This window comes from Telopea speciosissima, chromosome 10, assembly GCF_018873765.1.
Source record: "Telopea speciosissima isolate NSW1024214 ecotype Mountain lineage chromosome 10, Tspe_v1, whole genome shotgun sequence".
Classification (NCBI taxonomy): Eukaryota; Viridiplantae; Streptophyta; class Magnoliopsida; order Proteales; family Proteaceae; genus Telopea; species Telopea speciosissima.
Window position 1 is genome coordinate 12,204,874 of NC_057925.1, and position 21,515 is coordinate 12,226,388.

Genomic DNA, 21,515 nt, shown 5'->3' on the forward strand with positions numbered 1-21,515 from the left:
AATAGAAGAAGAATGGTAGGTTAAATAGATTAGCAAGTTACTAGGTGAAAAGGAAGGGCAATCTGGGTATTTAAAAACATGAGGGTAGAAGGAGATGTAAAAGTTTAAAAGTAGGGTAGTTTCAGAAAAAAAATTTAAGGTAGGATAATTTTAGTAAATATAGGCTAAGTATAGGGTAATGATAGTAATTACTTCAAATATAAACTCTCCAGTCATCAAACCATATTTTGTATTGTATTGTTTTTTCAACACTAACTCATAGACTCAATTTGATTGGTTATATTCTTATTTCAACTACCAGAGGTCAGCTACCAAATGAATATTCCTCAAATTGACCACTAATCACTCATTATTCATTAAAGAAATACAATTAGAGTCACTCCCTCTTCCTATAAGATTCATTTGGCCAATCAAGACAGAATTCAAGAAAACATGGCTAACACCTTTCCTATGTTCTTACTCTCACTTTGCTTATTTTCTCAGTTCTTCTTGGCTAAGTGCTCAATTCCCCTTTCCCCTGCTTTATATGTATTTGGAGATTCTATTGTAGATAGTGGCAATAATGATTTCCTTAATACATCTGCAAAAGCAAATTACAAACCATATGGCATAGACTTCCCAGCTGGTCCAACAGGCAGATTCACTAATGGCAACACTTTTGCAGATTTTTTAGGTAAGTGGGTTTTTAAGATTGAAAATTAATATATCAACAAGACAGAGGATTAGAACTAGCTATAATGATTTTACAGTAAACTTTGCCTTCTGTTCACTATAAACTTTATTTTTTCAGCTCAGTATTTGGGGTTACCTTTTGTCCCTCCATACTTGGGTCTTTCAAAGGCACAAAAGAGTAAAACAATTACTGGAATGAATTATGCATCAGGATCAGCTGGTGTCCTCCGAAAATCGGGAAAAATAGTTGTAAGTTCTTATATATGGTACCTAGTTTTCATGCATAGTATCTGTTTGAACAAAGGTTTGTACCAACAATTCATTAATTATCTAAAATTTGAGAAAAATCTTTTGACTGTTAACTGCAGTAAGGCTTGGAGAAATTAACTAATCTTCCCTTGTGGGTTTTTGATGCAGGGAATGAATTTAGAGTTGCAGAAACAGATTGAATTTTTCCAAGCAACTGTAAATCATTACTTGCCAAAGAACTTTAAGAACAAGGAAGAGCTTTCACAGTATTTATCCAAGTCCATTTTTGTGGTAGAGATAGGCATCAATGACTATTTGGCAAATTATCTCCTACCAACATATTACAATAGTAGTCACCTATACAGCCCGAAGCAATTTTCCGGTATCCTCTTGAAAAAACTCAAAAAAGGTTTACAGGTACTGACATAAACACATCAAACCCTTGAAACGGATTTAATTAAGCTCTTTTCTGGTCACATTTAATCTCAATTGTGGCTCTGCACTTGCAGGATCTTTACAAATTGGGAGCCAGGAAGTTTGTGGTATTCAATATCGCCGCAATTGGGTGTATACCATCAGCATTATCCAGCAAAAATCTTACAAGTGGATGTGTTGAGGATGAAAATCAGTTAGTATCAATATATAATGAAGGGCTTCCAGATATGTTACACGAACTGAATGCCAGCCTTAAGGGTTCAACTTTTGTTCTGGGTGACCTTTATGGATTGATCTATGACTTGAACCAAACCCCTTACAAATATGGTTAGATTTTGCCTTCCTATACTTATTTTTTGATGATCAAGCTTTCCTATAGTCAGGTTTAACTAATTAGAAAATTCACTCTTGCAGGATTCAGAAATAGAAGCCCATGTTGTGTTATAGATAAAGCAACTTTTCTGTGCCAAAAAGATGTCAAACCTTGCGTAAATAGGACTTCACATATCTTCTGGGATACAGCCCATCCATCGCAACAAACACACTTGTTGCTTGCGAATGGTTGCTTCACCGACACTACATGGTGTACTCCAATAAATATCCTGCAGCTCACGCGAAAACAATAAAGGCACCCTTACCCTGGACTTGGCTCTTGTGCAGCTCGAAAAACCACCCCAAATACAGGGGGAGGTGGTCATTTCACATGTGGGGCTCAGGTGAGACCCACCTGTGAAATGACTACCTTACCCCTGTTTTAGCTGTCGTTTAGCGGTTCCCGCCACAGCTGGATAAGATCTTTTTCCCCTTACCCCCCCCCCCCAAAAAAAAACGGCACTAATTATATATTTATATATGTAATGGTTTGAAACCTTAATATGTGCATTTTTTTCACTCTTGCCCCCTGTTCAATCCCCCTCCCTTACAGGCTGCAAACCCACCTCCTCTTTGGCAGGAAACGAACTTTACATCACATCTCAACACTCAAATCTGCGTGAATTCAGGTTGGGGAAAAAACAGGATCGTCCTCCAAATATCTATGGGAAGATAAAAGGAGGAAGTGAGCTTTCTAAATTACAAACCAAATCTACTAAATCAAACACCTTAAACATAATCATTACATGCAATGTAGATGAATCAACGATCAAGTAACCTCAAGCGAAAAAATTAAACCAAACACGAAGAGCAGAAACCCTAGAGATAGATTTACCGGCACAAGTCCTTTCCTTCATAAGCTTGTAGATGAGAACAAAGATTCCAATAGCGTGAACGGCCTCATCCGCTACAAAGAGATTGTCATGATCGTGAACGATGAAGCGAAGAAATACAAGCGTGGCCATACCAGAAACAACGGCAAGGAAAACCTTTACCTTGGGTGGCTGACGCTTCACCCATATCGACACTGCGTGTATTGGCCTTCTCAGTGGCCTCATCTCATCTTCGTCACCGAGAAATCGATGAAACTCCGGCGTAAGAATGGGGTTGGGATGGAGTTGCAGTGGTGGGAGAGAGAGATCCGAGGTAGGTCACCGCCGGAGAGGAGAGAGACAATCACAGGAAAGGGTAAAGTTGTGAAACCTGCTGTACGGTGAACAGGTTGAGTGGGATTATATATTTAACGGTTAAGATTAAAATTAAAAAAAAATCAACGGCTCTGATTACACTGTTGTGTTTGGTGTTGGGTTTAACAAAATAACCCGTAGCTCCGCTACCACCCACTCTATAAACTCTATAATGATAGATTACCTCTAGCTTGCAGGGTAATCCCACACTCCGCGACTATGCCTTTGGACAGTGATCAGCATGGATCCACATCCTCTACTTCCAAAGATCGTACTTCCATCCTATTTTCATGAGCTCCCACTGTACCACCTGGCCTGACACGCATCTAATGGTTGGGATAAAAAAAATTTCAAAATTTTTTGAAAACCTCATAACATCCTCTTTGAACCAATTTTGATTCCAAAACAAACCCATCCACCGGTTCGGCTTATCAACCCAAACCCATTTTACTCAAACTAAATCCAAACCTCTCATATACCTAAGGTTTCAGATCATTTAGAAAATTCCCAAGTCCAAAACCATCGCTCCCTTCTTCTCTACTTCTAATGGAACTGCCGATGATACACCGGCTCAGAGGGCAGAGAGGTTCGATGATCAGAGAGGTTCACTATAAGTGAGATGTTCAGAGGGGTTCGATGTAAGAGAGAGAGTAAATGGGGAGTAATACCTAAATATGTTTTGTGATTCAATCTGAGCTGTTATGTCTCAAATTCCGTGATCAATTGCTCCTAAAAAACCAAAATTAGTTTTTAATTGTCAACAATAGGGTATAAACAATAACGTATAACTCACCAAATGTTGAACCCCATGCTTATACGCAGAATTGCAGAAATGAGGGACATTAATGAGGAGATCCATTTATAAGTTGTTCTTGCACTTTCCTCAATGATGCCAATAGAAAAGGAAAGAGATTTACACATAAAACAGATCTGTCATTTCCATTCCTGTTAAAACTTTAATCTACAAAATCCACTTTCTCAATGGAAATTTTCGGCACCACAACTGGTTCTCTGTATATGAAAGCAGAGGAGGAGAGAAATAAAGAGAAAAGATGAAAAGGGGATCGTTAATCTTCTTGGAGGCACCTTAGATCTTATATACTGTATCAGTGCTCCATTTCTTCCACAACTCCCCATTTTCCTCTCCCTCTCTAATGGTTTCTGCAACTAAGAACCTTCAACCACAAACCCACAAACTTCACTTCAAAACCCAAAAATGCTTAATTTCTTCAAACCCTTTAACTATCTCGTTCCCACGATAGAAACCCAGAAGTTTTATTTTCAATCTATGGGGTCTTCTTCTCTTTCTTCCAACTTTTAATGAGCTGGGTCCCCTCAATTCAACCTCAAAACACCAAGTTTAAGCTTCTGGGTATACACCCAACATCTGAGCCGGTGTATCGTCGGCAGTTCTGGTGGAAGTAGAGAAGAAGGAAGAAGGAAACGTCTGTTCGATGGAGAGGTTGGGACGTTGGGTTCTCAGATGTGTTGATGGGTTTGGTTTGGGTGAGTTTGAAACGGTGGGTAGATTTGTTTTGGGGTCTAAAGTGATTCAAACAGGATATCATGAGGGTTTCAAAAAATTTTGAATTTTTTAATCTCAACCGTTAAATGCATGTCAAGTCAAGTGGCACATTGGGAGCTCATGAAAATAGGAAAGAAGTACAAGCTTTTGGAAGAAGAGAATGTAGATCCGATCAGCACATTGCACGCACTCCATCTTCATGCATATCGAGAAAATTTTCAATATGACTTCTCTGTGCAAAACTGTGCTCTTTGAAAGGTTTTTTAACGTTTTATTTTCTCAGGAATGTAGTTCTCGCTTCTATGAACGCTTAGTTACTTGTGGTTCTCAATCAAAGCTAAAACGAGGAAGGTATGACCTCTACATATTTGTAGGTCCAAAATGACTATTTAAATAAACGATTTCATTTTTAAAACAAAAAACTGCATTTATTAAACGGTTTTGTGGTTCTGACGTAAATGGTTGGGTGACTCGATGGAGTCAACTTGACTCCCAAGCACAAGAAGTAGGAGTCATTGTGGTGATTCTCTTGTGTAAGATTTGGCTAATTCAAAAGGTCATCGAGTCTGTGTTAATCATGGTTCTGAATCTCGAATCGGATCTGTCGATATCAGTTGGATTGGAGTGGTATCGATTGAGGCCGATCTCGAGATTAGATTGATACAACAAGGTTTGATTGGATTGTTCTTTGGATCAGCCAACTTGGTTGGATCGGTCATTCTGATCCGATCCTTGATCGGTCCAACTGAATTTTTTTTTATTTTTTCAAAGTTTTTAAGTTTTTTTAAATTTTTTATATTATCTTAACCGATACCAACTGATATTGATCGATCCGATCCGGATAATATCGGCCGATCCGATCCCGAGATCAAAACACCCACTAACTTTGGTCGATACATGACTCGATCCATAAAAAAATGATTTTTGGGGTTTTATTGACCAATTTGTACCGATCGATCCCAATCCACACGCATTTTGATAATGACCGATCATCTGAATCCGATACCGGATTTTGAACATGGTGCTACTTGATATGTCATGCCTTTTGAGAGCTTCAAGTTTGATAGCGCGCCGTCGATTTTTGACCAGGCGGGTTTGGTTTAGTTATGCCGACCGCGTGGTCGGGTCGGTTTAGATCTAGCCGCCGCCCGATCCACGATAATTATAGGTATATAATATTACATATATTATATATTATATACTTAATATAAGTATTTCTTGACAAAAAAAAAGAAGAGAATGTACTAGATAACTACTAGCTTTGTATCATGAAGTGGAACCATAAAAAGAGTAGATCATCTACTATTTGAGACCATAAAAAGTCACGCATGATTGTTATTTAGTTGTAGCCTATAAGCTTCAGGCCTATTAAGGGACATCGTTACAATTGTAGAGAGGAGTTTATACACAGTCCCATAGGTTGAGATCTATGTTACACGTGGATGGTGCCATAAATCGGACCAACCGCGCCGACCCGACCCTGCGGTCGGTCGGGTGAGAGTTTCTGACTACGGGTGTCGGTCGTGGGTTAAGGCCTCTAGGGTCGGGTCGGTTAGCCACCACCATTGACACCCTAAGTTGGCAGTGTTCCTGCCATAGGGCAATGTTTGTTGGGATTCAAATATTGTGAACATGTCCACGTCATTATTTATACGATCTTCAAATAAACCAAAACCTATCCTAACTGGCCTACCTAATCCCAAGCCCACCCCCAAAATAAAACATATGTAAAAATAAGATAAAATTGTACATTGTTTCAAACTTTGTTATTTAATCAAAACTTTCCAAACACATTTTTTTGCTAAAGATCAGCAAAGTATGTATTGATTGTAAATTGAAAAATAAATGTTACAAAAATTTCAGTGGAATAAAAACTGCTCTCTATGGGATTACAAAAACCTGTAATGAGGTCGCCTCATAGCTTCCCAGGTGACCTGATTCACAATCAAACTTGGAGTTGTACTTATAGTCCATGATGTTTTGGAATTGGCCGCATGATTTGCTAGAGAATCAGCTAGCCCATTTCCCTCTCTGAAACAGTGTGTTATCCGCCAAGTTATGGTGTTTAGATAATCTATTGCAGCCCACCATACTTGTAGAAATCTTCCTGGAGGATTAGCAGTAAGAATTGTTGTTACAACTGCAGTTGAATCACTTTCCACCCATAATTTCTTGATGTTCAGCTTCTTAGCTTCTTTGATTCCAATAAAAAATGCCTCCATCTCTACATAAAAGTTTATTTTTATGCCATGAAAGATGACGAAGCATTTGATTACCGCACCAAGATGATTTCTAAATATTCCTCCCGATCCTATTGGCCCTTGGTTTCCCCGAGAAGAACCATCTATATTTAACTTACACCAATCCTCTGGTGGCTCTTTCCACTTTACTTCAATTATGCTTTTGGGTTTGGGGCAGGCTATTATAGCATTCACAGTCCGTGCTAACACCAGCTCTTGAATGGATTTAATTATTACTCCACTGATGCGAGTGCAATCTGAAATGTCTCTTAAACAGTTCTTCACAACATGTGTAGGTGATTGCTTTGAGCCTTCATATCTTCTTCGATTCCTTTCTAACCAGATTTGGCGACAAGTGACTGTGATTAGAACTTTCCAAATATCTGGCAGCATGACTACCTTAGACTTCCTTCTCCACCATGAGAAAAACAACTCAATGGAAGGGAATCCTCTCTGTCTTTCATTGAATAGAGATAGACTTTCATTCCATATATGCAATGAAAACCTGCAATTTATAAAAATGTATAGACCTGATTCAGCATCAGAGTGGCAAAGTTCACATCGAGACACTAATGGAACAGAGCACCGGCTGACTCTATCATCAGTTGGTAGTGCATTATGTAGAAGACGCCATCCAAAAACAGATAGTTGGGGATGCAATTGCCTACACCATATATATCTCTAGTCCACGCTGGCTGTTCGGCCTTGTTTCTTATCTCTTCCCACGCTGAATTTATTGTGAATTGTCCATTCTTTGACTTCCCCCATAGCCTTGTGTCCCTTCTATTTGATCTAGTGATTTCCTGCACTTTGATGCTTGTAAAAATATTTTGTAATGCTGTGTTGTCCACCTGTGGGAAGTTCAAAATATCTCCTTCAAAGAAATCAGCCACCTTGGTTGTTAATCCCCTTGGAATTTGATATGGTTGCAGCAAATCTTCAATGCTATCATCCCCAAACCATTTATCATTCCAGAAGTTTATTGTTGAGCCATCACCCACCACCCATCTCTCTGCATTTGTAGTAAACTTCCATACTTTTCTCAACCCTGGCAGGATTGATGATGAGCCAATATTCCTTCGCAGAGAACCATCAACGCTCAAGAATCGTCCTCTTAAAAATGCAGCCAAAGGTGATTTTCCGGTTTTTATAAACCATGCTAATTTAGCTATTAAAGCCGGCCAAATTAACATCTCTCATCCTCACAATGCCAAGTCCTCCTTCACCTTTGGGCTTACAAAGTGAATCCCATCGAACTGTGATTCCCTTTATCTTCTCAGCTTCTCCTAACCATATGAAATTCCGGATCCATTGTTCTAACATGTCTATTGCTGAGACCGGCCATAAATAGATTGAAAATTTGTGGATTGGGATACTGCAAATCACTGATCGAACCAGCTCAATTCTCCCAGCCATAGAAAGTAGCCTCCCTCTCCATGCCGATAACCTTTTCTTGAAGTGATCAATCAAAGGCATAAATAAATCTTTTTTAACTCTCACTCTTATTAGATTCACTCCCAGGTATCTTGTGGGAAAACTGCATATTGGTATTTCCAAAGCTGCCTTCAATCGTTGCTTTCTAGCCTCCAATATTCTGTTGCCTAGAAAAGCTTTACTTTTTGCCAAATTAATTTTTTGGCCTGAATATGCTCTATATTCTTCTAATAATCTCACAACCTTCTTCACATACTTTAATTAATCAAAGGCATAAATAAAACTTTCCAAACACAGTTGTCATGATGTAATCATACTTTAATTAATCACAAGTTCCTTATCCCAACTACGGGCCATCTTTTTTTGATGAAAGTGTAATCACACAAGTTCCCTATCCCAACTACGGGCCATTTTATTATGCATATTAGAAGGACCAATAATTACATATGACCTTATTCCAACTACGTACTAGGCAAGCACATAATGGATCTTTATCCGCTCCAGTTTTCTGTCTGGTCCAGTTCCCCCAATGCATGTAATAAGGGGGTGTAATGACCACCCTACCCCTGTTCGAACACTCTGCCCATGGGGTCTACTCCCCTTATTATAGGCATTGGGGAACTGGGCCGGACAAGGAACTGGAGAAGATAATTTCCAAGCACATAATGACAAAAATTGAAAACTAATAATCCATTATTCATTGAGAAATACAATCAGAGACTCCTTTTTTTTTTTTTAAATTCCATCTGGAAACTCATGAAAGCTTTCAAGAAAACATGGCTAAGATCTTTCCCATGTTCCTTCTCTCACTTTGTTACTTCCTCATTTCTTCTTGGCAAAGTGGTCAAATCCTCTAGCCCCTGCATTGTACATATTTATACGTATATGGAGATTCTCTTGTAGACAGTGGCAATAATTGATTTCATTAATACATTTGAATGTTAGAATTGTATCCATCAAATCTGATATAGATATTTTAAATGATAGTTAATTTGCAAAATATTATTAGATGGTTTTTGAAACTATGGACAAAATGAACGTACATTCTGTTTATATGGTTGTCACATTATAGAGATTTCAAGCACAAGTATGAGTTTGCATGTGTGTAAATCGAACTGAATCACTTGAGAATCTTGAATGGAATAATATTAGTTGTGTTAAGAATAGGATTCTCATTAGTAGTTCATGATTAATCCCCAAATCTGAGAGATTCTTATCAGTACAATGATCATTATGTGTTTTGATGTAATAATGTATAATGCCTCTTGGGCTATTTATCAGTGTGTTGAATTCATGATTCTTACCTATGAATGAAAGAAACACTCAATATGAAATCCACTTCCTATATTGGGAAAATATCAAGAGAGAGAAATCTGATAAAGAGTGAATAGAAATTGAGCTAGATGGTATGTTTTGTAATACTTGAAAATGATTATAAATATCATTATTTATTAATAATTATATTTCAATACTCATAGGTTTGTTATTCAATATTGTAAAGTGGATGGACTAAATCTAATGAAGTTATTAATTTTTATGACTTATATGTTATATCCAACTTTAGGTGTCCCTGTGAATGAATATCTTTATTTATGAACTAAAGTTGGACTCACATATAGAAACTGTTTAAACTAAAGCAATCACAAAGATGAGAGAGCAGAGAAGAGAAGAAACAGAATTTAACGTGGTTCGGTCACCCAAGATGGATGCCTACGTCCACAGTGCAAGCTCCCCGCTCAACTATGTTCTTGGGGAGAGTTTATTTCCTTTAAATAATGGTGTATACATATGAGGATTACAATCACAGCAAGACTCATGATAATATTCGGACTCTTCATCACGATAAGACTTGGATTCTACCAAGTTTCCTGATAAGCTACGATGGAGGTGTCCAAGTTTATCCACTTTTCTAATGTGATTGGGATTGGGTTTCCTTGATTCGTCAACACTCCCCCCTCCAAGTTGGAGCGAAAACATCGTATGAGGTCAACTTGGACATCATATCTTGAAATACTTGCTTGGGCAAGGCTTTAGTAAACGCATCAGCCAGTTGATCATTACTATGGATGTAGGGTGTCTCAATAATTTTGGCTTGCACTTTTTCACAAACATAATCACAATCAACCTCGATGTGCTTGGTTCTTTCATGAAACACAGGGTTGGAAGCAATGTCAATTGTAGCTTGATTATCACAAAATAATTGCGTAGGTGAACTTGTTCCAAATCCCATTTCCTGTAACAAAAGACAAATCCAGATTAATTCACTAGTTGCAGAAGCCATCGCCCTATATTCAGCTTCAGCACTAGATCTAGCAACAACACTTTGCGTCTTGCTTTTCCAGGTAACCAAATTTCCACCAACAAATGTGCAGAATCCAATAGTTGATTTTCTGTCTGTTGGACTCCCAACCCAGTCAGCATCAGCATATCCCACAATATTAGTATGACCATTTTTTTTTCATCCAAATCCCTCGGCCTGGACAGGATTTTAGGTATCTTAATATCCGATACACAATAATCATATGGGCCTCAGTAGGAGCATGCATGAATTGACTGACATAACTCACAGCGTAGGTAAAGCCAGGCCTTGTAATAGTCAGATAAATTAGTCGTCTCACCAATCTCTGAAATTGACCAATCTCGTGGAGAGGACAATCATTGTCACTGAACTTACTGCCATAATCCATAGGGGTGTCGGCTGGTGACGCACCCAACTTCCCTATTTCTTGTAACAGATCCAACACATATTTCCTTTGAGAAATAAAGAGCCCTTTGCTAGAGTAAGCTACCTCAATTCCAAGAAAATATTGTAATCTTCCCAAGTCTTTAATATCAAATTTCTTGTTCAGATGTTGCTTGAGAGTCTCAATTTCATGAGAACAATTCCCAGAGATAACAATATCATCAACGTAAACAAGTACATCCACAATGTTACTGCCACTTTGTTTAACAAACAAAGAATGATCAGAATCACATTTCTTGAACCCAAAGGAGATAAGGGCCGAACTTAACTTGCCATACCATGCCCGTGGAGATTGCTTAAGACCATAGATGGCTTTGTTAAGTTTGCAAGCCATTCCCTCCTTATACTCCATATCATGACCAGGAGGAATCGTCATATAGACTTCTTCCTCAAGGTCACCTTGTAAAAAGGCATTCTTGATATCCATTTGAAATAATGGTCAGCTACAATTACCAGCAATTGACATTAATACCCTGACAGTATTCATTTTTGCCACAAGTGCAAAGGTTTCCTTATAATCTTCTCCATAGGTTTGAGTGTACACCTTGGCAACAAGCCTAGCTTTATGACGCTCAATAGATCTGTCATTCTTATATTTAATTTTGTACACCCAGTGACAACCCACAGATTTCTTCCCATCAGGCAAGGGAACAACATCCCAAGTATGAATTTTATGAAGGGCATCAAGTTCCTCATTCATTGCTTTCACCCATGTAGGAGATTGTTTTGCTTCAAGAAAATTCACAGGTTCTTTGTACGCATCTATTGAGGACAAGAAACCTTGAAACCTATGTGATATATTTTCATAACATAGGTGAGTCTGTATAGGATACTTGGCCGAGTGATAGGTAGTGAAATCCTTGAGCCTTGTTGAGGGTTGTGGTACCCGTGTGGACCTGCGAACAGGTAAAGGTGCAGGTTGAGGCATGGGGGCAACAATAACCTCCCCATCATGCTGACCATGATCATGATCATGATCATGAACATCCGCATTATGCTGTAAAATATGTCTCTCCCCCTGAGTTGGAACAGCTGGACTAGGTAAACCAATCGGTAGAGGAACAAATTCCTCCTCCATGTCATAATCACTGTAATCAAGGTCCTTTCCAGTCTCCCCCTGAATTTGGTCCCTACCAAAGAAAAACATGTGAGTTTCATCAAAAATAACATCCCTAGAAATCAGAAGTTTCCTTGTTGCAGGATCGAAGCATTTATAACCCTTTTTAATAGAAGAGTAGCCAATAAAAACACATTTGCGGGCAAGTGGATCCAGTTTTCCCCCAGGTGAATGAACAAAACAAGTACTACCAAAAACACGCAGATGAGAAAGAGAAACAGGGCGACCAAGGAGGATTTCCATGGGCGACTGATAGTGGAGGACTTTACTAGGAAGCCGATTAATCAGATAACAACTAGTAAGCACCGCATCTGACCAAAAAACTTTTGGGAAATGACCCTGAAACAGTAGGGACCGAGTCACTTCAAGCAAGTGGCGGTTCTTGCGTTCGGCAACTCCATTTTGTTGGGGAGTGCCAACACAAGAGGTCTGATGTACAATGCCTCGAGTTTTAAGAAAAGATTCAAAAGGGGAATTGGTATATTATGTATCATTGTCGGTACGTAAAACTTTGAGATAAGTTCCATATTAAGTCTGAATCATATCACAAAACTCTTGAAAAATTGTAAACACCTCACTTTTTGCAGTCATCAAATATAACCAGGTAGTGCGAGACTTGTTATCAATGAAAGTCACAAAATATCTAAAACCATTTCTGGAAATAACAGAGGCTAGTCCCCACACATCAGAGTGAACCAAGTCAAATAAATTTTTTGACACATGTGAACTAGATGAAAAAGGTAATCTATGGTGTTTAGAGTAACTATAAGTCTCACAAAGTTTAGAATCAAAAGAATAATTAGGGTGCAAACATCGCAACACTGTATCAGATGGATGCCCCATGCGCCAGTGCCATAAGTAGGATGTGGCGTCTTTATTAGTACTTGCAACCAATGCGTCTCCGGCAACATCAAGAATATAAAGTCCATGCTTGAATCGTCCTTCACCAATCATCTTCCCCGTGCTGTTGTCCTAAAACACCACCTTTTGTGTGGAAAAAACAGCAGTACAATTCAAGTCTTTAGTGAGTTTACTAATAGACAATAAATTTGAACAGAGAGCTGGCACAAATAAAACCTCACAAATAGAGGAAAAAATAGTAACAGTCCCACAACCCTTAACTGGTATGTTGGTTCCATTAGCAACCATAATAGGGGAGTGAGACTTGTCATCAATAGCATGAAAATTATTCAGAATATGTGATGTGGAGACCATGTGATCAGTGGCACCCAAGTCAATAATAAAATAATTGAATGACAAGTAGTAAGTGCAAAGGCATTACCAGAATGGGCAACATTGCCAGATTCAACAGATGAGGAACCCTTTCCAGCGGCTTGCATGAGCTGTTGAAGTTGAGAGGCTATTTTTCCCAGTGATACCTGAAAATCTGTGGTATTCTGAACTGCAGCTTTAGCATCAACCACACCTTCCTTGTTGGGTCGCAGATGTGGGTTTAAAACCCAGCACCGGTCTTTAGTGTGTCCATCCTTATCACAGTGATATTTTGTATTTCGGATTTTCCATTTTCCTTTTCCTGCAGAGGAGCGACCCCCAGTACCAGTTTGGTTTCCAATGTTACCCTGATGACTAGCATTGGCTTGAAAAACATTAGCCGAGTTCTCAATAGATTCCACATCAGATTTTAAATCTGGATTCATAACCCGCCTACGAGTTTCTTCCCGTTGAATAATAGCACAAATATTAGCAAAGGAGGGAAGACTTGGACTCATAAGAATTTGTCGTTTAAGGTATTCAAATTCAGGTCGAATACTTGCCAAGAGCTGAAAAATACTGTCTTGCTCTTCACGCTGGGTATAGACATCAACAGTTTGGGCAGGGGGACGATATTGCCGTAGTTCGTCCCATTTTTTCTTTAAATTACCCAGGTGAGTAGTGAAGGATTGACCAGATGCTTGAGACATATGAGCAATGTCCTGTTGTAACTCAAATACACGTGAGGCATTATCCTCATGGCTATACATGTTTTTCACAGAATCCCAAAGGGTTTGTGCGATCTCAGAGTAAGCAAATATCTCATAGATGGAGGGGTCCATGGAATTAAAAATCCGGGACATAACAAGGTTATCGTTTGCCATCCATTCAACAAATTTCGGATCGACAGAATCACAATCAGGGGCTTTGATGGTCCCATTAATATGGCCTTGCTTAGATCGGCCTCCAAAAGCAATCATTACTGCCTTAGACCAGGGCAAGTAATTTCGTCCATTGAACAAAATTGCCGTAAGCAATGAATTTCCTTCCATGGAATTCGACTTACCCCCATCAGATTTTCCTCCATTAGAGGAGGTCACGGTTGCATCACCCATTACAAACAATAATGTTTTTTAAATAAAAACTCTTCAAATATTAAGACTTATCTGAAATCTGAAATCACCGTGAGCAATATGCAACAATCGATGTCTATAAAGCCAGGCCCAACCCAACCCTGTTACGACTCTAATACTAATTTAAGCTAGTTTGAATAAGGGTGTCAATCGGTTTGGTTTCACGAAGTGATAGTGTGATTCAAATCCGAACCAAGAACCGCCTCGATTCTAGAATTAAATCCAAATCTGAACCTACTCGGTTCGGTTTGATTACGATTCCATTAATTCGATTATACAATTCGGTTCCTATTCGGTTTGCTAAACTGTTCTACTATTTTGCTTTAAATTCCCAGCAACATCTGCTACTAAAAGTCCTACAAATGCCCATCTTGTATTTTTGGGCCTTACATTTTTAAATGCACAGTTTGAAAATCCATTTAATTCAAAATTTATAAAAGATTAGAACTTGAAACTTGAGACTTGGTAGAGAGGAAGAGTCGTAGAGAATAGAGCTAGTAAAACCTTTTAAAAATTATAAAAGGTTGGAACCTGGAACTTTGGAAGGTAAAGAGTCTCTTGTGGTAAAGGAACGAAGGAATGAAGGAATGAAGGAATGAAGGAATGAAGGAATGAAGGAATAAAGCATTAAGGCCTAAAGCCTAATGGTCAACTGTCAAAAGTAAAAGTTGTAAAACTAAAAAAAAATAGGGATTTAGGTTTGGTCATTCGATTCGGTTTTGGTTAGAACTAACTGTTCTTACATCGAAACCGTATCCAAATCGAATCGAATTAAAATCTTGCTTGATCGATCCAAATCTAAACCAAATTAATTCAGCTCTATTTTGGATTCAATATTCGGTTTCAATTACATTTTGACGCCCTTATTTTGAATTGCTTACCATAAGTAAATTAGTTGAATTAAATAATATAATTGAACCAAAAGAAAATTTAAATAATATAAAATTATAGTTCTAACTAGGTATATTTAATATATTGCTTTATTTAGTTGACTAACATGTGTTAGTTAGCTGAGGTTAATCTAGATTAATCCTTGTTTAATCATGCTAGTTAGTGACATTTTTTAATATAATTGTTTAATTGTTAGGTATATCTGGCAAAAGGAAGACCAGTATTCGAATCCGGATCAGCTACCCACATGGGGACGGGTGGGGACAGATCTGAACCCTCCATGGGGGTGTGGGACCCACCTCTAGGGTGCGGGATCCACTACCCATGGAGGGGTCAGATCTATCCCCACCCGTCCCCATGTGGGTAGCTGATCCGAATTCGTATTCACCGGGCAGATCGGATGCTGCTCGTGTTTATATCCTGATACTTCAAAAGGATCTCTAACTAAACTATACTTTTGGAGCCAATTTCTCTTTTGAAAAGGACATAAATTTTCAAGTCCTAGTATAGTCAGAAAACCAGGTTTTCTTACTCGAATCTTTTTTCAGAAAAACCTAGTGACTTCGCCTTATCAAATCTGATCAAAACGAGTCACATTTTTTAATTTTTTTAATATAATATATAATAAATATAAATATATATATATATTAGTAAAAAAATAAGAAAAATATGAAAAAACTAGGAAAAAAATGCAAGGAATCACAGATCATTGCATTTTGAGTTCATATCATTGAACAAGAGAAGGGAGGGAGTTGAGCAGTTGAAGGTTTTTATTGTTTTAGAATATGAATTTACTATTTTACTCAACTCAGTTTCTAAGTGAATCAACTTTATGGTTTTTTAAAAAATGACTATACTCGTCGTAAAAATACCGAGTCTTATTTGACTTGGATGATTTATGACCCAGTCTCGCTATTTTTTTTTTCCTTGACCTAGTCTACATGACACTTGACCAGATTTTCTAAAATTTTGACTCTGACTCGAGCGACTCGCCCCTGTCAAAACCCAGTTTTTCAACTATGAGTCTTAGACCCTGATCAAGGTGGATTTTTTCTTGTCATATGAAAAGGAGACCCAACGATACCCTGCTCTTTCCCAGGAGCATGAGTTATACAAGGATATACTCCTTTTGGGGAGAAATTGAAATTTCCTAACGCCAAAAACCGTTTATACCTATACTGTAATTTATACATTACCTGTATCCAACAAAGATTTAGAATCTCCCATGTATATAAAAATAGAATTATAAGCCCTCAATAATAGAAGCGCTGACTCAGGAAACAGAATCAAAATTGGGATAATTTGATTAATGTCAATAAATTCACCAAAACAAATTTAGCTCGTCTCCAGGGAACCCAGCATGCCCAGGGTGCATTCAGCCGTTGGACTGTGTCGCACACATTACTAGACATGCATCAAAATATGTGCGACACAGCTCAACCACTGGATGCCCCTAAGCAAGCCCTGAGCGCTGTGCTCCCTGGAGACCAAAACAGATCATATGGGTTTGAAACTACAGTTTATAGACCTGTTCTCTTGTTAGTAAAAGTCTACAAAAATTGGACCAAGTCTAAAACAGAAAAATGTTCTTCTTAAGAGACATACTACCACGAGACTTAATAAAAACAGGTTCAGTTGAGATGAGATTTCTAGGTGATCTTCCCCAAGTCTCCCCCTCCCTCAAAAAGACTTTGAATGCTAATTTGATCAGATATTTTTAGAGAAATATTTGACAAAGTTAATCTTAGTGTGAACGCTTTAAATATGTATTGTTTTTTCTTTCTTTTTTGTTTTTATTTTTGGGTAAATTAAGGAATATTCGACATTAACTAGAGTCTAAATATGTTTTTTTTATTGAGCAAGAGAACGTTAACCCGTCATGTACTTACACCAGTTCGATAACCAATGAAAATGCACACAAAGGTATTAATTTGAATGGCTGAACTTTTTTGTTTTTTTTGATAGAACATTGAGGGCTGAACAAGTCTACAAAAGTTGGACTACATGTAAAACAGAAAATTGTTTTTCCTTAACAATCATACCACCACTTGGGACAACTAAAACAAGGTATCTGACCTTCACAAGTCAACACCACAACTAAAGAATCTTCATAGCCACATGTGACTATTAGTTTGAAAGTTTCCATTTTGCTTTTGTTTCTACTTTGCTTTTCAACATTCTCAATCCAACCAGATGGTGCCAAATGTGTTGCATATATGGGTTTTTAAAGCATGTTTCTAGGGGGATCTTCCCCAAGTCCCCCCTCCCCCGGGTCTTTTATCTTTTTTCCTCCAACCCCCCCCCCTCCGCCAAAAAGATATATACTTTGGATGCTATTTGATCAGATATTTTTAAAGAAATATTTGACAAAGTTGATCTTAGTGCGAATGCTTCAAATCTATATTTTTTTAAGGTAAACTAAAGAATATTTGACATTAAATAGAGTCAAAATATATTTTTTTTATTGGGCAAAAAAATGCTAATCGGTCGTGTAGCCCTGCATTAGCTCGTTAGTCAATGACAATGCACAGAGGCATTGGTTTGAATGAAAATTTTGATTTCACCGGGGGTTGAATGGTCTTTTCACGCACAAAGACATTGATTTGTGTTTAGGCGCGGGAACCACATGCAACCATCCTACTAGTTAGCCTTTTTTTTTTGGCCAAAGAATAAATATTATTGGTTTCCAAGATAAAGATTCAGTTGCATCTGGTCCAGTACCCTTTCTACCATTAGATGAGTCAAATCTCAATTATGTGAAATTCCAATCTGGTAGGCATGTAATGCATATTTCAATTTAGTTGAATTAGTCAAGTTTACTTCACCATTTTGACAAAGTGGGTTGCTATGTTCTAACACATTGAATCCAAGAAATTCATTTTTTGTATTTTATTTCTCTAGCTTCAACTACACAAAGTCAATAAACTCAAATTTTAATATTGTTTATGACCTTATCTCAACTACTAAGTGTCGGGTATCATTCATTAGAGAAATATAATCCAGTCTCTCCTTCTTCCTATAAACTTCAATTCATTTGGCAAGTCATGATAGAATTCAAGAAAATTAAACATGGCTAAGTTCTTTCCAATACCCCTACTCTCATTTCTCTTAATTCCTCATTTCTTCTTTGCAAAATGCTCAAGTCATCTAGCCCCAGCTTTATATGTATTTGGAGATTCTCTTGTAGATAGTGGAAATAATGATTTCCTTAATACTTCTTCAAAAGCAAATTACAAACCATATGGCATAGACTTTCCTTCAGGTCCAACAGGAAGATTCACTAATGGCAAAACTTTTGCAGATTTTTTAGGTGAGTGGGTATCAACAAGAACTATCTAAAATGATTAATTTTACTGTCAAATTTATAGCTCAATCACTGTTTCTTTATTTTCCCCAATCTTTTCTCATAGTTTCTCATTGATTTGTGACTTTGTTTACCAGCTAAGTATCTTGGGTTACCCTTTGTTCCTCCATACTTGGGTCTTTCAAAGGATCAAAAGAGTGAAACAATTACAGGAATGAATTATGCATCAGGATCAGCTGGTATCCTTCGAAAAACAGGATCAGCAATAGTAAGTTATTATGTATTCTTGGAATGCATTCTAGGTTAATTTCGCATTCTTGGGCAATAAAAACAACTATTTTTATCATCCGAGAATGCGAAATCGACCTAGAAAGCATACCAAACGCTGCACAAGACTCGGAGATTTTCATTACAAGAAGATTATTTGGAATTCTCACCATGTGGGTTTGTGATGCAGGGAATGAATTTAGCATTGCAGATACAGATTGAGTTGTTTGAAGAAACTGTGAAACACTACTTGCCCAAGAACTTTAAAACCCACCATGAGCTTTTGAAGTACTTATCCAAGTCCATTTTTGTGGTAGACATAGGCAACAATGACTATCTAAACAATTATCTTCAACCGGCGCGGTACAATAGTAGTCACCTATACGGCCCGGTGCAATTTTCCGGCTACCTATTAAAAGAACTCAAACAAAGTTTACAGGTATCGATCGATCGACATTAAACAAATTAATCTTTGCCATTGATTAAGCTCTTTTCTAGTCATATTTAATCTCATTTGTGTCTCTATGTACAAATTTTAGGATATTTATAATTTGGGAGCCAGGAAGTTTTTGGTATTCAATATTGGCCCTATTGGGTGTACACCAGCCTTGGTATATAGTCAAAATATTACAAGTGGATGTGCTGAGAATTTAAATCAGTTAGTATCTCTTTACAATGAAGGCCTACCAAATATGTTACAAGAACTAACTGCAAGCCTCAATGGTTCAACTTTTGTTCTGGGAGAATTTTATCAAGCCAGCTATGATTTGAACCAAAATCCTTATAAATATGGTAAGATATAAAAATAAAAACTCCTAGCTTCCTATACTTCATCAATTGATCTATTTCTAATTTATAGTCTATAAATAACTAGAAATTAATCCATTGTTGCAGGTTTCACAAATAGAAGCTCATGTTGTGTTGTAAACAGTGCAACTTCACAATGCCTACAAGATGTCTCACCTTGCAAGGATAGGGCTAAACATATCTACTGGGATGGATTTCATCCAACGCAACACGCGAACTACGTGTTTGCGACTGGTTGTTTCTTGGGTACTACTCAGTGTACTCCATTAAACATTTTGGAGCTCACACAGAAACATTAAGGCACTACTTATGTATGTAATGGTTTGGTATTCTAATGTGTTTGTTTTTATTTCAATTAATTTATTTTTTTTTTTTATGAAGACACCACTTATGAAAACATTAGAGTTCTCCAAGCATTTTTAGACAAAATAAGTAGTATGACATAAATTTAACATGGCTCAACACATACTTCATTAACCTAAAAACCCAATTCAGAATGAAGTTCACATGATATGCTTCATTAACCTAAAAACCCAATTCTATTGTGATCTACCTCAAATTGGGAGGGGGGTCTTCACAGGCCAAAGCTTAATCAGGCCTGATTTGAACTACATTGGCTAGCCTTAGGCTGGGATTACTCAAAATTCAACATAGAACAGGCCCAGCCACAGGCCCAGTGCAAATACACCCAATATTTGAGTGTTTCTAAGCCCATTCTTTGGCTAAGGGTTATGTTAAAATAAAAAGAATTGAAACTGATCATACAAAAAGCTTAGCTCCCATGTTTAAATCAGTTCATAAAGATTTGCAATGGATAATTCGTTTTATCGAATTATGGAAAAAGAAAAAAGGATTAAGTTTTCCTTCACCCATGGCGATGTGATCTTGTGATTGGATTTCGGTGACCGATGTCATCATTCTCTCTCAACCCCTATTATACAGGTCGAAAATACTTTTCACCATGCTAATCAAAGGGGGTTCAGATCTCCGTGATGAGGAGATTCTTTATAGTGAAGAAAAATTAGGTCCAAAAAACTTTTTATACCATCCTTACTTTTTTTTTTCCCTTCTTGAACTAGTTTATGCTGACTCCAAAACATGGTCATTGTGCTGATTTTTCAAGTAAGACTCGGCCAACTCAATCACTTGGATGACTCTTGTGACCAGAATTAGTCATTGAGTCACGTAATTGAAAGCGTCAAGTTGGAAGGGTATGACTTGATTACCGTCATTGTGCTGAATTTTCAAGTAAGACTCGGCCAACTCAATCACTTGGATGACTCTTATGACCAGAATTAGTCATAGTCACGTAATTGAAAGCATCAGGTTGGAAGGGTATGACTTGATCACCTTCATTGTGCTGAATTTTCAAGTAAGGCTCGACCAACTCAATCACTTGGATGACTCTTGTGATCAAAATTAGTCATTGAGTCACGTAATTGAAAGTGTCAGGTTGGAAGGGTATGAATTGATCACCATCATATTTGGGTACTTTTAAGCACTTAATGTTGGTCAAAACTATTTATTTAATAGGAATTGTCTGAATGACATCTCTATAGGAATCTATCTGAACTTCGGGACATTTTTAGAAACTGTTTGTTTACGCACCACATGCAAGAGATCAAGTCATGTGCTGACTTCTTGGTGGGGTTCTCGCACTCTAATCAGGAAGTCCATCTATGTACAGAATGTCTCCCACTAGATCTTTCTTTGTTATTACAGAATGACGTTAATGGGAAGTTGTAATCCCTTTACACTATTCTTTTATTAATATAAGCTCCTTTTACCAATATATATATATAAGGTTCCTAATTATTAACCGAACATTCTGGTCATATTCTTTATTCATCCCTTTTCTGATTTTAAGTCAAATAAGCTTAAAATCTGATGTTTAGATTAGACCTGAACACCGGTTCTTTCCCTTTCA

General features: G+C 37.6%; 1 protein-coding gene across 4 annotated transcripts; it reads left to right on the plus strand.

Annotated features, from left to right (window-relative positions):
- Positions 1 to 376: 376 nt before the first annotated feature.
- Positions 377 to 19,913, plus strand: LOC122644254 (GDSL esterase/lipase 7-like). Of its 4 annotated transcripts, none has more exons than XM_043837891.1 (5): positions 377 to 673; positions 18,652 to 18,782; positions 18,972 to 19,220; positions 19,321 to 19,573; positions 19,676 to 19,913. In XM_043837891.1, the coding sequence occupies exons 1-5, from the start codon at positions 433 to 435 to the stop codon at positions 19,885 to 19,887; spliced, it is 1,086 nt and encodes a 361-aa protein (XP_043693826.1). In that variant the 5' UTR covers positions 377 to 432; the 3' UTR covers positions 19,888 to 19,913. The 4 variants fall into 4 exon arrangements, with proteins under 4 accessions (XP_043693826.1, XP_043693828.1, XP_043693829.1 ...); XM_043837893.1 differs by lacking the exons at positions 18,652 to 18,782; positions 18,972 to 19,220 and adding exons at positions 791 to 921; positions 1,090 to 1,338 and having other exon boundaries at positions 378 to 673; XM_043837894.1 differs by lacking the exons at positions 18,652 to 18,782; positions 18,972 to 19,220; positions 19,321 to 19,573; positions 19,676 to 19,913 and adding exons at positions 791 to 921; positions 1,090 to 1,338; positions 1,431 to 1,725; positions 19,601 to 19,657 and having other exon boundaries at positions 379 to 673.
- Positions 19,914 to 21,515: the final 1,602 nt, after the last annotated feature.

What these genes read in the sequence shown, in the direction of transcription:
- LOC122644254 (XM_043837891.1), top strand. Translation starts at nt 433, where the DNA reads ATGGCTAACACCTTTCCTATGTTCTTACTCTCACTTTGCTTATTTTCT. An exon ending in AACTCAAACAAAGTTTACAG is followed by an intron (nt 19,221 to 19,320) that starts GTATCGATCGAT and finishes TACAAATTTTAG; the next exon opens with GATATTTATAATTTGGGAGC. An exon ending in CCAAAATCCTTATAAATATG is followed by an intron (nt 19,574 to 19,675) that starts GTAAGATATAAA and finishes CCATTGTTGCAG; the next exon opens with GTTTCACAAATAGAAGCTCA.